General features: G+C 36.5%; 1 protein-coding gene across 8 annotated transcripts in view; it reads right to left on the bottom strand.

Moving 5' to 3' along the window:
- Positions 1-410: 410 nt before the first annotated feature.
- Positions 411-16,506, bottom strand: part of SCML2 (Scm polycomb group protein like 2) — a 47,445-nt gene continuing 31,349 nt past the window's right edge. For 7 of the 8 annotated variants that reach the window (XM_072416627.1, XM_072416610.1, XM_072416602.1 and 4 more), the window contains 8 exons: positions 11,256-11,497; positions 10,518-10,641; positions 9,867-10,070; positions 9,379-9,582; positions 8,712-8,825; positions 6,768-7,049; positions 4,453-4,616; positions 411-3,457 (listed from right to left, as the gene is read on the bottom strand). In XM_072416627.1, the coding sequence (XP_072272728.1) occupies positions 3,332-3,457; positions 4,453-4,616; positions 6,768-7,049; positions 8,712-8,825; positions 9,379-9,582; positions 9,867-10,070; positions 10,518-10,641; positions 11,256-11,497 (1,460 nt within the window). In that variant the 3' untranslated portion in view covers positions 411-3,331. The remainder of the gene's footprint in view (positions 3,458-4,452; positions 4,617-6,767; positions 7,050-8,711; positions 8,826-9,378; positions 9,583-9,866; positions 10,071-10,517; positions 10,642-11,255; positions 11,498-16,506) is intronic. The other variant, XM_072416637.1, reaches the window with a different exon arrangement.

Below are 16,506 nucleotides of genomic sequence, written 5' to 3'. Positions count from 1 at the left end.
CAAAGTGATTTGGTGTATCTCTATAATTGAATAAAACAACAGATCATTTTATTTTAGTATCTAATAAACACAGTGGTGTCACTGTCCTAAAACTCGGCTATCAGTAATAATATTCTATACTGGTTTCAGCAATAAAATGCAGACACCACTACAATGTTGTAGATATACAAACACACAAATGTTGGCAAATCCTAGAAGTGTTCAGGCACTGCTCAGTAAGGTGCGGGAGGCAGCGTGTTAACTGGCCTGCATTTGTATAATATGCCATGCAGTTCGGGCCACCTGAGGTGCTCAGGACTGACAGGTATACTTTAAAGGTATTTTACTTTAAAGGTAATCCACCCCCCCCCAAACAATTACATTAGTTTTAAAAGTGAACCAATTTGTAATCAAGAATGTCCAAAACAATGTTCCAGTTATGCAAGCGCATCTTTATTTCATTTCTCTACAAAAAAACATGAATGGCAGAGCAGTATAAGTTTCCACGTCATTCATTTCTCCGGGTAAATACAATACAAAGCTTAGAAACAATCTGCATATAAAAATTATACATGAACACAGTTGTCAGGGATAATGATTGTGACATTTGTAAATTGTGTAAACGTTCTACACTTTAGAAACATACAGATGTTGGAACCTGAGAAACAACTAAACAAAGTTTTTCCTTACAAGCAACTTGTAGAAAATACACATTTCACCTCATGTTTTATAGGTGTCCATTTATATCATTTCTATATACATCTAGAAAAAGCCCGTAGGAAATCTAATATTTCCTGGTAACACTGCAGATTTCTTATGAGAACTTTCTGTCCCAAGCTGCACTGTGAATTACATTCATTCCTCTATGTAAATGCAGTGTATATTCTTGTCCCTGATTAACTTTTTTTGGCAGTAACACCTAAATCATATAGCTTAGAAATAACAACAATGCATATAAAATGGTGAGAATTGTTTTGTATCCACCAAATATTTTGTTTTTAATTAGCGTTTGGTTTCCTCAGACTTTTGGGGACCCCACATGTAAAACATAAGTGTGCAGGTTCCAGCTGCAGTCATATCATAGGTTGTCCAGCTCTGAGTACTGGGGTCACCCAGATCATAGTGTCTTGTATATGTATATTTACGAGTAGGGTGGGTGACCACTATGCTCATCATAATACCAATTCATAGAGAGATCACAGCTGAACCATCTGGTGGGAGAGCTCCATTCCAGGTTCCCTAACAATTCTGGTGACTGCAATGCCACTTACCAGGTTACAATTAAATGTCTCTGATACAATGAAAAAATACTCCCATTCTATGGAACAGAAAATATGACATTTACATTTTATACATTGTATTTAGCATTCTCACAATACATTATTGCATAGAACTACTGACTTTAGCAAAAACTGATTTGTGCAATGACTGCATTAGCAGTTCAATCTACACAACGTGTCTGAGAAAAAACTGGAACTGCACAGGTTATTGCTACTGTTTAATATTAGTTAACTTGGCAATAATTTGGTAATGCTTTGAAATGTGTTCTTGCCAGCTCCACTGAGTAAGAAAATAAAAATAAAACCTGTGAGTGAACATAAGGCGGCACAATACAACAAACAGAAAGTTGGCTTACACTGTCAAAACACAGCCTATAAAAGACAACGTTGTTAATGTACAGCAGCTGTAAACCTGGATAACGCACTAAAACCAAGATAATACAAGTTGGTATTTTATCCCTATTTTTAAATACAAAGTTCCCTTGTGATGAAGTCATTTGCACTGGGAAAAAAAATAAAATCATTATTTAAATACCATTTCGTCATAGCGTTTTTGCCATCACCTACAATGAAAAAAGAATTGAATGAATCTGAACCAGATAAGTTGCCCCATAGCAAGCACTCCCACTACATAACTATCAGGGTTGTTCTGTCCGGCACCTTATTTAGTACGGAGTCGCTGTACTATTCAAATATTAGCCAGCTTCTCTAGTTTGGAACACCCCACACCCGCCTCCTGAGCCTTCACATTGGCCAGTAAGGCAGCCTATCACAGTGATGGGCCAGTAGAGGGGCTCAGGAGGCAGAGGAGGAGGGACTACGCTGAGATGCTGGGTCAGTAACCGCACAACATAGCACCCTGGGATTCGCAGCAATAAGGATACACAACTGATCCAATGTGTCTGCAATGTGGCAATATAAATAAATAGACAAGTTTTCTTTAGAATGTTATCTCCCCAGCCCCCTTCCTTATTACCAACTTTACTTATTCAGTTACCTCTCGCTTCCATGGGATTGACAAATATGGCCAATATACAAACACGCAGTTCTTCCTGTTCAGTGTGCAACTGGGTATAGTATGACCATCATGTTTATCTGCAGATATGGTGGACCAGGAAACAATTTACTCTGCTAAGTGATATGTGGGAGGTTTCCCAGAGCTCACCAATACTACTGTCACCAGCAACCTAAATAAATCTCATGGCTATAAATAATGAATCTGCCCAATATACCCTCAAGTCAGAAAAATATAAAATCATGACCAGCACCGCTTTCCAAATTTTAGAAAACCTGCCAGAAAGATGTCCTTTGTAAAGGCACCTTAAACTGTGGTCCCATGACACTGATGTTCAGACATGTCATCGTGTCTGTTAAACACGTTGTAGGTATTAGGTAAATAGGAGTGACTTCTATCGGCTGCATCGGGGGATTTCATGTAACACAATACCATTAGCTAAACCATAGATCTTCATCTTGGTCTTATTATTCAGAAACATGACTTCTGCGACTGGTGCCACAGATAGCAAAAGACAGAATTTACCGAAACACTCCTATTTCTCAATCATACTAAAATAAAAAGTAATCCTACAGAAAACAGAAGAGCAGAGGTTCCCCTCGAATGAATAAATAAAATGAATGCTACACTAAAACTGCAATCCCATATGGTTTGAAGGGCTCATAGTATGGTCTGACCCCTTAGTCAGATGCAGTTGACCTGCAAAGCAAATGATGTTTTATCAGGCATACAGTCATGTGATACCTTCAGAAACATTGCATCTGTAGGTTTCCATTCACCACCACAATGCATGCTGCTTTGGGAACTAACAATTTGGCAAGAAAAAAAGTCTACCAACAATGGTTTGCATTCTTTAGAACTTACAAATTCAGATATGTCTCTTCTTGACAACATACAAGCACCACAAAATGACTACTAAAGTGTAGAGCAAAAATACTTCAGACACTGAATTTCTGCAGGAGGTATTTATAGCATTTGTAAGCTTTGACGTAGAGATGATAGGTAGAGCAAACGTTGAGGTAAATCCAATAGACAAGTGCTGTTTGTGCCGAGTCTGTCAATACTTTCCTTGTTTAAGTTTTTCAATATGATAGCATAGTTTCAAAGCTGGACCAAGTTTCAGACCCATGTACTTCATAATCATATCACTCCGAAGTAAGAGGAATGCGGAGCCATCAATTTCCTGGTGAAAGAACAAAAGCCTAATAAGAAGCCCTACTAAGAACAGAGGTAACATATGCGTTAGAAAATCACCAACATTATTGGGTTCTGGATAGGACGCTGCTCTGATGCATGGAAACTGGAAAATGGCCATGATTTCCAGCTTAGATAACTATTCAACAAACCACCAATGGATTTATTCCTGGATATCTTCTTTACCATGAAAACTAAAGTGGTCAGATCTGCAGTAATGGCCAACCTAATAAAAGTCATACACTACTGAGGTACAAAGAAGGTAAGCAGGATCACAAACCTCTACAATAATGGTAGTATAATACTTACACGTCAGAGTATTACTACATGTGGTGTGCTAAGGCAGCCAATTCAACTGAACTGACCAGCACTTGTCACAGCACCTTCCGGAACTGTTCAGGTGGCAGCATTGCATGTCAGTAAAATGTCCGATAAATGGATTAAAGTGTAGCCTGATAATAAGCCTCCAGGCCAGGTCCAGAAAATGGAGAAAACAATGCTCATATGAAAGCATTATTCCCCTTAGCCCTGCTACCATCTGTGCAGTGTGACCAAATCATCTAAATAAACATGGCTTGTCATGCACTTTATACATAATAAAATGTATTTTAAAATATTTTTAGCCACAAAATTTGACACGGTTGAAACAAATAATACCTTCATGCAAATGGTTAGCTTCATGGATTGCAATTATTGGTGGTCTAGGCAAACAGGCCCACACATTCAGGATATTTAAAAGTTCATAACTGGTGATTTATGCACTTATTTACCAGATATACCAAAGTCTTTTTAACTAGAATACCCAACAGACCAAAAGGGGAGAAATGTTTTTTCCTTTGTTTAATAAACACTGGCTGTGTTCAGTGACCAACTGTGGATATTTTATTTATGTTTATTGTCCCAGCTTCACTTCACTTGACTGGTTACCCTGAATCAACATGCAGAGTAAATCTCTATACTCAATAATATGTGAAATATGCTTACATGTCTCCGGAAGAGATCAGCATGAGGAGCCAGTGCTTGTGGATCTGCTTCTTTTACATAACGTATAACATCATCCACAGACCAGGTGGATGGATCTTTGCTCTGAGTTCTTGAGGACTCCCGTTCAGAGGAGCTAAGTTCTGGTCCAGTGGTTGAACTGGCAGCTATGGAGGCAGAATGTAAAATTGCTGAGCTTTCTCCAAACAAATATTCAGTGCCAGACAAAAAAAAAAAGATGGTAAAGAATATTAACACAAAAATGTAGGAGAACATTTGGCGGAGTAGTTTTTTTGTATCTGATACCACCAGAGAACGACATTACAAATTCTTTTAGCCTGTAATAAACTATTTTCTCATTTGTAATTAGGGTATCCAAGGAGAAAGTAAAACCATGAAAATGGCATTGCCGTGGTTGTGACATTTGGGAAGGTAGGAATGTCTTGCAATACAACAAGTGAAAATGTGACTACACTTGCCAGCAACCATGCAACCCCCTCATAAACATTTATGACTGGTGAATTTTTATGAGTGGTGAATTTTTCATGTTTCTGCCAGCTCTACTTAATTTACCATTTAAATGTAAACACATATTTCTATACCCCAAGCATTCACACAGCAACATCTTCCTTTTTTGTAACAAAAGATCCTTGAATTACAGAGGCCAGGATTGTTCCCTTATGAACAGGATAACTAGATACTGGATGAACACTAGCCAATATGACTTAATAACGTTGCAAAAACCTGGCAAATTGTCACCAATCAGATAACAGCATTTAATAAATACAGAGAACTGACTTGTATTAATGCACTATTGTCAAATCCTATAGCAAACAGTCAGTTTTATTCACTTCTATATTTTATTTACTTACTTACCTAATGAGGTCTGCTCTCTGTACACGTTCTGTCATCCTCTGTACATAGCAAATAGAAGTTGTGGTTTCTGCCACTACCCATGTGTAGACCCATGTCATATTTTCCCATAGCAGTGAATAACTTTATACACTGATCAGCCAAAACAATAAAACCATTAGGATATTGTATATCTTTTATATATATATCTTATATATATATATATATATATATATATTATCATCTCCTAACAATAACACCTGGCCAGGGGTGGAATATATTAGAATATTAGGCAGCAATTGAACAGTCAGTTCTTAAAGGTCACATGTTGGATGCAGAATAAAATGGGTAATTGTAAATGATCTGTGACAACCAGTCTTGGATGCACATGTATGTAAAGGCCCATAGCCCATGTTGAGAACACAGACAGCAATAAAAACATAAAATTTGGTCTAATTTTTTACCACTCCCACAAAACTAATGAACACACGGTGCATCATGACTTGCTTAAATTGGCAGAGTGGCAACAGACCTATTAAACTGCCTATCCTGACCCCTGGTCACCTGTCCAAACTGAATAACAAAACAAAAAAGGGGGTGGCCTGGCCTGATTCATGTTTTCTATTGGGTCATTAGCTGGATGCGTGTGTGTAGTTCACCTGGGGAAGAGATACCAGCTGGATTCACCATGAAGGAGGCAGGTTAGTGGAGGTAGTGTGACTTAAAGCAGAACTATAATCAAAATTACCCTCTGTTCCTAAACATTTGCTAAACCATATTTCTAGAACCAAAATCCATTTTAAAGAGAAGTAACTCCAGGGGGGAAACAAAGCTTTATTATATGAGGGAAGCTGATCCAGCTGGAAGGAAGCCCATTGTGAGGAGAATGTTTCTGATGTACAGAGGGGAGAAACAAGCTTCAAAATGCAGTGCAAGATGAAATTACCATAGCCCATGTTCAACTTTCCTTCTGAACAGGATATGGATCTAAAAATGCAATATGGCTGCTCCTGAAACTCCTGCACCATAATATAGGGGAGCTTTTTACCTAGATGACATTACTTGGGAAAAATGGCAAATAGGATATTATATAGGCAATAATGAGTTGGATGATGTTATGCTGGACTGTCCTTCTGCTTTAAAGCATCTACCGTCAGTGTTAAGAATGAGTTATGAGTTTATGTGGAGTCAGAGCCTTGACAGGTTAGAGCTGTTTTAGGCAGCACAATGAGGACCTAAACATTTTTATGTTTATGGAACACTTTACCAAAAATATTGCTATACATGATACATATTTTGGCAAATGATGAACACTAGGAAAGTAAACTCAGGCTCATCTGGAATATTTAGAGGAAACTAACACATGCAGGTCACCCTTCACAACCACTCATGTGTGAGCTATTTTAGTGTTACAGACTGTTCCTCTGGTGATTTATGATGAGGTGAAAATCAGGCTGAATGTTTACCTTCTATCCTCCTGTGTATCCGGTTCCTGTTAGTATCATAGTAACAGCTGTTTCCTGCAGAGCTAGAAGATGATCTGCGTATCAGAGGTGCACTATTTGAGGTAGGAGTTACTGGCTGTAGAGATGTCCTATAAAATGATGGCGTGTTTCCCCCTGGTCGATAATCTGTATTTCGAGGGGAAGGACTTTGAGGATTGACTGTATTAAGTGCAGAATCCATGGACTCTTCTGAGTACCTTGGATCTTTGGGAGTATCATTTTCTTCCAATGGCAATGTTTCAGCTGCAAATTAAGCAAAAGGAAAAACTTTTTATTTGTATGTGTGATAGACAGAAATTGTACAAACAGGTTCAATATGCACTGGACATATTAGGAAACAATTCAGCTTTCACTATAGTGACTTTCAGTTTCCAGATTGTGTAATTAAAAGGTGGGCACATGCAAAACCTGAAGCACTTTAATCTTAGCTAATGCAACAACCACAGACTTAATAGCCAGAAGTGTTATTTTTGGCAATGCTCTAGCAAAAAGAAATTTAAATGGCTTTCATCCCGGATTTAGCAGACAGCAGCACATCCATATGTATTTATTCTATAAACAGAAAACAACGTTGACAGCACTCAAACATCACACAGAAAACTGGGAAAACCGGGTCATTTGCAAAAGTGGATGTACAATACATTGGACAAGCATGTGCATGGATATGGTGTCTTCAGAGGCCTGTATGTGCAGGGACCTTCAGATCAGTACAACATTGTTTAACAGAGCTGCACACAAATATTGCAGGAATAATGCTTACAATACATTGGTTATTACAAAACAGCTTTCACCTTCCATAAATGATACCAAAGGTCTTTTTGAGGTTGGAATTTTTTTTTAAGAATTCATCCAATGCATTCATCTATTTACCAAAAAAGCATCCAGATATTTATGCAAACCACAAAAGGACAGTCACGCATAATTTTTGGTGATATGCGACTATAATGCTGGCCATTCAGAATATGATTGTTATCTTCTTATAATTTTCATGGAAAAACTGTGTCTATAAGAAATTGGAACTGACTAGGTAGCTGTAGCTATAAGTAAATTTGACTGAAAAGATCTCTTTCTTAGTCATGATAAATTTCAAGGGAACTCATAACTATGATTAATCATTTATCTAGCCATGCATAACCAGCATTAGTGTCTTTACCAAACCATTGCAGTGCTGATCACCTGTTAGAAACAATCACAAAACAATTTAGTATGTACTACAGAGGTTCTGCAGGAAAAAGTCAGACACTCCAGGTAATGATAGAGGGAGACTAGTATTACTGAACTTACTGACTTGCAGGCAGAATTCAGAGGGTTGTCTGAAGTTGGACTTGTAATCGGAGAAGCTGCCATAATATGCACAGAACTGAATCAATATATATGACAGCACACAACAACCAGCCAATCTTAGGTAGAAGCTAGACTTGAAAGAACCATTAACTCGCTAATAAGTTCACAACCAAACAGTGAAAGTGGATGGTGTGTAAAGCATAAGAAATAGCAGAGAGTGAGCAACATTCTAATTTATATGGAGTAACATCATTAGAAACTGCTAGCTAATGCTTGTTGGGAGAAGAAGCAATTAAACAAGTTGCCATAACCGGATAGATAAGGGGTTTCTCTGGCTGGTATCTGTGAACCTCCTAACTTAAATCTGAACATTCAACACAAAATCATTTGAGGTTAGGGGAGCCTAAAAGCCCTCATGTCTATGGCAGACTTTACACAATTCTTTTAACCTCATTAAAGCCTATAAGATCCATACACATCACAGCATTAGCGCTGCCTTTTTGTAGGATGAAACGCATGTATGATTCTTGACTCAAAACCCATGACTTTTAGCACATTAATGTGACCCAAAATATGTTAGCATAAGGTTTATTTATTGAACAAACAGCCATGATTGTCTACCTTCTGATGGGTGGGATGAGTCTGTCCTGGGCAGCTTTGGGGAAAGGGGTGCAGAGTATGAACGGGGTTCCTGCTGAAATCTTTTGTTGCTCCTATCTGCAATGTCTTCTTTAGCTTCAAAAACAAAACCCAGCACATGTATAGTAAGACATTTTATAGTTGATCATGGTGATCTTATATGTGTTAACTGTATGTTCTTGCAAGTTTAACACACAGGTCAACTGAGCTTTGCTTTTTGTTCTACTTTTTACAAAAACAAAAAATATATGTATTTATACACAAATGTCATTTTCTCCTTCAAAAACTTATCTTTTACGTTCTTGTGTACTTTAATGAAAAGAGAAATAAAATTGTTCGTAGAACTTGCAAGTGCATTCATAAATTGCACTTGGATATTAGAGCATTTACTCAAAACCCAAGCCATTTTCTTTTGCATACAGCCACAAAGAAACCCTGTCATGATCTTATTTCTGCCTTTGTACCCACAAAATTTGCTCTGTACTTGCTGACATTAAAGCTGCGCATATATATATATACATACATACACACAAAAAGATTCATGTCTACATCCTGCTTTATTCATTTAGCTTTAGAATGCTGCTGCTACTAGCGGTTCCCTTTGCACACCTAGAATAAGCATATAGAATAAAAAAAAAACAATACCCACCTCCTGATAGTGGATTCTTGCAGGGTTTGTTTCTCTCGTAGTCTGCTGGACCATGCAATGGACCCATGTATGGACTAAATGGCTGGCTACTAAACAGGTTATCACACTGTAGACTGTGACATAGTTTTTCCAAGAAGCGCAATACAAATGATGCACTGTTGACTGGTGGCAGATGAACAGAGTGCTTCTCTCCATCAAACGATGCTACATATAGCATAAAGAAAGATCAAAAAATGTAAAAGCACACTAAAATTTGTACAGATGAGACGCTTAAGAGTACAGAAAACATGACAATACTTATTGTACAATAAAAATAATCTTTTCCTTTATAACGAATACAGAAAGCTAACAAAAACTGTAATATCTATACAAAACTAGTTATATCAAATCCACATAAAAAATGTCTGGATACACACACACATTCTTAGGTTTGAAATTAATATTTAAATGCAGATCATCAAAAACATTACATTTTCATTGAAACATACCAGTTATCACCTCTCCTCCATGATGACCGGACTTCAAAAAGCCAAACACTACTTTACAATGGTGTGCACAATCTACACAGGCTTGCACTGCCTGCTGAAGCACTAGATTCACTGGGCCTGGCCCAAAATGATCAGGGAGCTGTAATACTTTCTTCTTATCTAGGTGAGGTCCACAATTGCCATGTTTATTCACATAAACACAAACTGGGGAAAAAAACACAAGATAAATAAAAAAAACTAACATAATAAAACAGTGGTAAAGAAATGACTAACATTTCCTAGCACAGACACTTTCCTGGCTTACTACTTAGTACAAGAACTGTGCCAGTATCTTTAGTTTTGCATTTTCTCCTTTTTCAAGGTTTCAAGAGTCACTAAACATATGCCACAAAGCTACATACAATCCAAACAAACCCCTTCTCCCTCTGTCTGTACATGTAGACAGATAAAGATTTAAATACACGTTTTAATTGTTCCTTGATAATTCTTTATTTTCTTTCACTTCGTACATGAATAATACCCAGGGGCTTGGAATATGAAGATCAAAATAGTGTTTTATTTTAAACCAACACAATAGTTTGCAGTGAAGCCCTCAAATATGACAATATGTCTTTAAATCTGAAAAATATTTAAAAGGTTTTGGAGAGATACCTGTTGAAATTACTGACATAGGAGAGTTCATAACACCAACTGCATCTTTAATAATTTGGGATTTACTAATGTCTCCATTAGACTCAGCTGCAGGTAGAGTTTGATGCAGTGACAGGCTTTCTTTCTGGAAAAAAACAAAACAAAACAGTAATGACAATGGAATATTATTTCTTTCTGTATTAATTATAAAATAGCTGAGGGTAGAAAACTGCACATTTCATTGTAGGAGTACACAAACTATATGAAAGAAATTGCTAAATGTCAATTTACTGTATGCCTTCGGACAAAAGGGAAAATAAGTTTGAAAAAGTTTTGGTTGAGAAATTAGAGACAAGGTACAGATAAATATTAAATAGAATGTAATGTATTTTCTTTCACAGAACCAGAAGCTAAAATATTAGATATTTTTCTCCTAATTAACAAAATTAACTAAAAAAATAAAATGTTTTATTTACTATTTACAGCCACTTTAAATTGCCTGCACCCTTTCTTCACTGCTGAGTACTAAGCCTGTATCAGTTATTTTGCAGTGACATGGGGGCATTTTTTCAAATTTATTTTTACTAATGTCTGAACAGTGAACTGGTTGTTCAGAAAGATCGAGGAACCTATTTTCCTGTTGCACATCTACAAAAGCAAAGTGTATGCAATATTTCACATTTTGTCAACTTTAACAAGCTACATGTGAAAATCTGTTCCATGTAATCAATAAATTATCTGAAAGACAATTACATTTACCTTTCTTCCTGGTTTTAATCCCTTCCTCCTTTTAAGGTTATCAGTGCTTAGTACATTTCTTGCCAGTATGGTATTTTTTGGACGCTTGCCTTTTCTTGATGGGCTGGGAGCTTCTTCAAGAGGCTTGTCACGCATAGGCTTCCTTCCTTTCTGCCCCAGCCCAGGCTTCTGAGGGGACTGCATGGACCCCCTGATAGCCTGTACAGGTGATGACGAGGCACTTGGGGTTTTAGGAACAGAAACTGAAAAAAGCATTTAACATAAATATTTGGCAATGTGACAAGCTTCATAGTGTAAGCCATAAACATGTATCCCATATACAGCTTTAATAAATCAGGTCATATATATATATATATATATATATATATACCGTATATATATTATTGTTTTCTCTTTTTACTCCAAATGCAATTAAAAAGAACTTGGTTTATACTCAGTTCACACCAGTAGATGGCGTTTGGTATTGTTTGAGATATTATTCGCATTTGTTACGGAGGTCACAATGCCATCTACTGTTGGCCAACAATAATACATAAAAGATCATTTAGGAGCACATTCATCATTATAACCAACTCAAAGAGTACAAAATACTGTAACATGTAAGGCGGACGAAGGAAAAAGATAAACATGTGTGTGATTTTATTAATTAATACATTAACATTAATTTTATTTGCACATTTATTGATTACTGTTTTGAGTGTTAGAACTGTTTATATTCAGATCAATTTAATTTTGAGCAATATATATATATATATATATATATACACACAGTGGGCAGTGGGGGAAATAAGTTTTGAACACATCAATGTTTTTCTCAGTAAATATATTTCTAATGCAACTATTGACATGGAATTTACAACAGGTGTCTGCAACAACCCAGATAATCCACACATACAAAGGAATAAAAACAAATACATCAATAAATTAGGTATGTGGAATGGCACAGGGAATAAGTATTGAACACATAAAGAAAAGTAGGTGCAAAAGAGCATGTAAAGCCAAGAAACCTTCTGAAATCTATCAGTATTAATAAAGCAATCTGGTCCCTATCAGTGCAAATATTAACAGCCGGTTTAGTCCTAATTTATGGCCTATAAAAAGGTTTCTTTTTATGAAGATATCACACAAGAAGCAACTTATGATGGGTAAAAGCAAAGAGCTCTCTCAAAACCTTCACAACCTTATTGTTGTAAAACATACTGATGGTATTGGTTAGAGACATATTTCTAGGTCTCTGAATGTTCCAGTGAGCACCATAATCAGGATGTGGATCGTCCATCATTTCACCTTAAACCGGCCAGGGCCAGGTGCACCTCATAGGATTTCTGACAGAGAGGTCAGAATAATAATCAGAAGAGTTGTCCAAGATCCAAGGATCACTCGTAGAGAGCTTCAGAAATACCTGGAATTAGCAGGTACAGTTGTTTTAACCTCCCTGGGAGTATTCCCAAGTGTGAATTTTCCATACCAAGAGTAGTAAGTGTGACTTGGGGGTGAAATTGCCAGGGAGTTTAGAAATCCTACCTGGTTCCCACGTTCCAGCTGCATCTTCCAGCGATGCCCGGCATCTTCTTCCCCTGGCGATGCGCCGCCGGCATCTGTGTCCCCGGCATGTGAAGTTAGGGACGTGAGGCCAGGGGAAGCGGATGCTGGCCAGGCATCTGCTCACTAGAGTGTGGCTGGGAGGCAGGACCAGGCGGGAAATTTAAAATACTAAGTGTTTTTAAATGTACTGCTCTTACATTTAAAAATACTTAGTATTCATACCACCAGGGAGGTTAAAGGAAACAATTAGTAATGCACTCCAAGACTCAACTGCTGAAGAAAAAGCATTTTGAAGCTTCATTGCTGCACAATATTTGGACAAGCTAGTGAAATACTGGGAGAATATAGACTGATCAAATGAGACCAAAATTAAACTCTTTGGACGTCATTGCACACACCATGAACACCATACCATCAGTTAAGTTTGGAGGTGAGAAGATCTTGGTAAGGGGTTGTTTTTCAGCATATATGGTACTAGCTGACTTTATATAATTAAAGGAAGGATGAATGAAGAAATGATACCAGGACATTCTTGATAAGAATCTGCTGTCGTCTACCAGGATGCTGAAAATGAAATGAGGGTGGGCATTTCAGCAGGACAATTATCCCAAACACACATAACGTGAACACTGGTTGATCTTTACACAAAATCATTGAACCAGTCAAGAGGTGCCTACAAAGTTAGGTATGCCCAAGGACATTTATTAATTTTTGTAACCGCTAGTTCTTGGATGAATGAATGGATGGGTGCACTACAAATTTAAAATGTTGTGGAACTGAAAACTCTAGCAGTGTTATATGGATCCATATGCTTATCTTCACTAACTGACACATTAAATGCATTTATATAATCAGTTTGCATTTTGATTGACTCCAAAGAATCAATCCAATGAACTGACTGGGCATCAGCTGTGGTGTATGTTAAGACTGACTGCTTTTCAATCAGTAGTCAACATGTATATAGAACAAGTCTAATAAATTGAAAAATCGTCCAAAAAAAAAGCCATTTCATGTATGGCTATATATTTAGCCTAAGTTAGATTTTGGAAAAGGAGCATATGAAACTTGTCTTAATATTTGCCCAGATTATTCTAGTAGCATTAAGTGATTTTTTTTTTATTTCTCCAATAACTGTGCTTAAATAAAACTATAAAATAAGTGGTCATTTAAAACTTAACATTAAATGTAAAAATGTATACACAACGCTAACAAACAGCAGATTTAAAAAAAAAAGGCAGCTTAATAAGCAGAGCTAAATAAAATACATATACATGTACAAAATGTCATTACCCCCTCCCCCCCCAAACAATTACACAATTCTAGACAAGAAAGCAATGTTACATTTTAAAAAATCCATACATTTTATTATCATATAATTTAAAAGTGAAATCAGAAAGACTGATAAAAAAAGTTTCACAAATATAGAACTCCATTCAGGTCTGGAGTATATACAAAATGTGTGGGGCAGGAAACAAGGGGGATTCCTCCATAAGCAGCTCATAACTTCCCATCTATATATTACAATTTGCAAAAAAACCCTACAATTTTCTGTAGATGTGGCACCAATTCCATCATTTGGAAGGAATAAAAAGGGAATACCTATAAACCTGTCACCACAATGTTTACTAGTATTTTCCAAACTTGTCCTCAAGTCTACCAGCATTTTTTTTTAATTTAAATTTACTTTTTAATAAAAGTATTAATTTACTATTGCACTTATATGGTTACCTGCAAAACATGGACTGTTAGTGGGACTTTAGGTTCAGGTAACTGTTGTACAATGTATTCCTCAGACGCCTGGGATTCATATGTCAGTTGGTGGAATCTGGGATCGCATACAAAAATGTCTGCACTATCTGACTGGTCACAATCACATGTACTCGTGATTTTGTGAATGTATTATGTGAATTCAGATCTCCTTTTCATTTTTTGTACATGTGAGCTGCTATGACTTAGGAACTTCAAAGGATCCAGAATGCCACAGTTAAAGAACAGTGACCTAGATGTTTATTTTAGGCAGAGGAAAATAGGATATACTCAGAGATAAAGTTTAATAGCAGCGGTAAAGAAAGAAATAGAAACAGAGTGGCAGGTTCAATTACCATTTTGTGTTTTAAAAGGCAATGGCAACAAACACAATGAAATAAAGCCATAGCAGACTTTTCCTTTAAGGCATGCAGATAATGCCTAGTAATGACAGTGCAGCTGCTGCTAATGGCACATTCCTAAATCTCCAACATACAACAGGGTGAATTCCCCTAGCACCAACAGATCAATCGTCTGCAATGCACCTTTTATTTTCTGACACGTCACTAACAAAACAAAACAAAAAAAACAAGTACTCAAAGTATTTCAAATAATTACAGTTTGAAGAAAAAACAAGAAACAAACATTTTTCATATTCCCACAAACTATCTTGTACTAAGCAAATGTTTCAGAGTTGTGGTTACTTGGTTGGTAAATATACACAGCATGAAAAGGGGCAAGATCTATGGAGTATAGTACATATAAATTTCCACTAATGCTGAATGGACAAACATTAAACCTAAAATGCAGTTAAAAAAGCATCAGTTCACCTAAGTTTCTTCTACATGATCATGCTTGAATTTTTTTTTAAAACTACGTAGACACAGGCATGTTTGAATTATACCAAATATAGTAAAGTATTTAACATGTATGTATACTGTCTGCCACAGAGTGGGTGACTATTTAAAAACAAAACACGAAAACCTTTAAAAGACTAATGTTTTGAATATGTATGTATGTGTATATATATATATAAATATATATATTGTAAATGGTACAACAATACCTGCATGTATCATTAACCACACACACACTAGTGGTCGCCCATGCATAGTGTTTCTACTTGAGCACAACATTGAATAGGCAATACTGGCTCTGTAAGATCTAATAGGTGGTTTGTCTTATACCCATCTATGTAGCTGGAACAACCATGCAGACATTTTCCTGCCTCATTAACATTCTCAACTCTCCCTTCATCAGGACCCAAGAAAAGAATGTGCTCAGATTTCATGCTGAACATATGTCTGATCGTGCCTCTTGCTTTAAATGTTTTATTCTGTGTGTCTTTCTCAGGTTTCACACACTAAAAGTAAAAAAAAGCCTTTTACTCCACTTACATATCTGCCATTAATCACTCAAATTAGTGATCTTGATTATATCCACGAGGAGGAAGGAAAATGACATTCTGGAATGTGCAATGCAGAATAAGAAGAGAAGACACAATATAACAATTCTTACATAAAATACCCTACTAAAATATCTACGTAAAGAGGACAGCTAATTCATACCTATGTAAGCCACAGAAATGTTTATATCTCTAAATATGTATACTACACAGATATTAGTATCAAAGAGCATTCATGTAAATTTAGGTGCATTTTTTTTTGTTTGTTTTCTTGCATCACTCAAACATGCTGGTGGCTAACCCAACCAAGTGGAAAGTAATAAATATGCACACTCTCATTTAAAAGTATAAACTTACACTTAACCTATTGGCTTCCAGGTTCTTTATTTGGTCAAAAAGAACACTTCAGAAAATTCTGCCTCCCATTGCTATAATGTTATATATTTATGGACAAAAAAAAGTAAAAAATAGGCAGCCACTTACACAGGACTATATATGCCTACATATTTTGTACATGCCCATGCGTACTCAATACAAAGAGCAAAACATGAAGAT

Source organism: Pyxicephalus adspersus, chromosome 1 (assembly GCF_032062135.1).
Source record: "Pyxicephalus adspersus chromosome 1, UCB_Pads_2.0, whole genome shotgun sequence".
In the NCBI taxonomy this organism is placed as follows: domain Eukaryota; kingdom Metazoa; phylum Chordata; class Amphibia; order Anura; family Pyxicephalidae; genus Pyxicephalus; species Pyxicephalus adspersus.
This window is presented reverse-complemented; position numbering and strand designations above follow the sequence as displayed.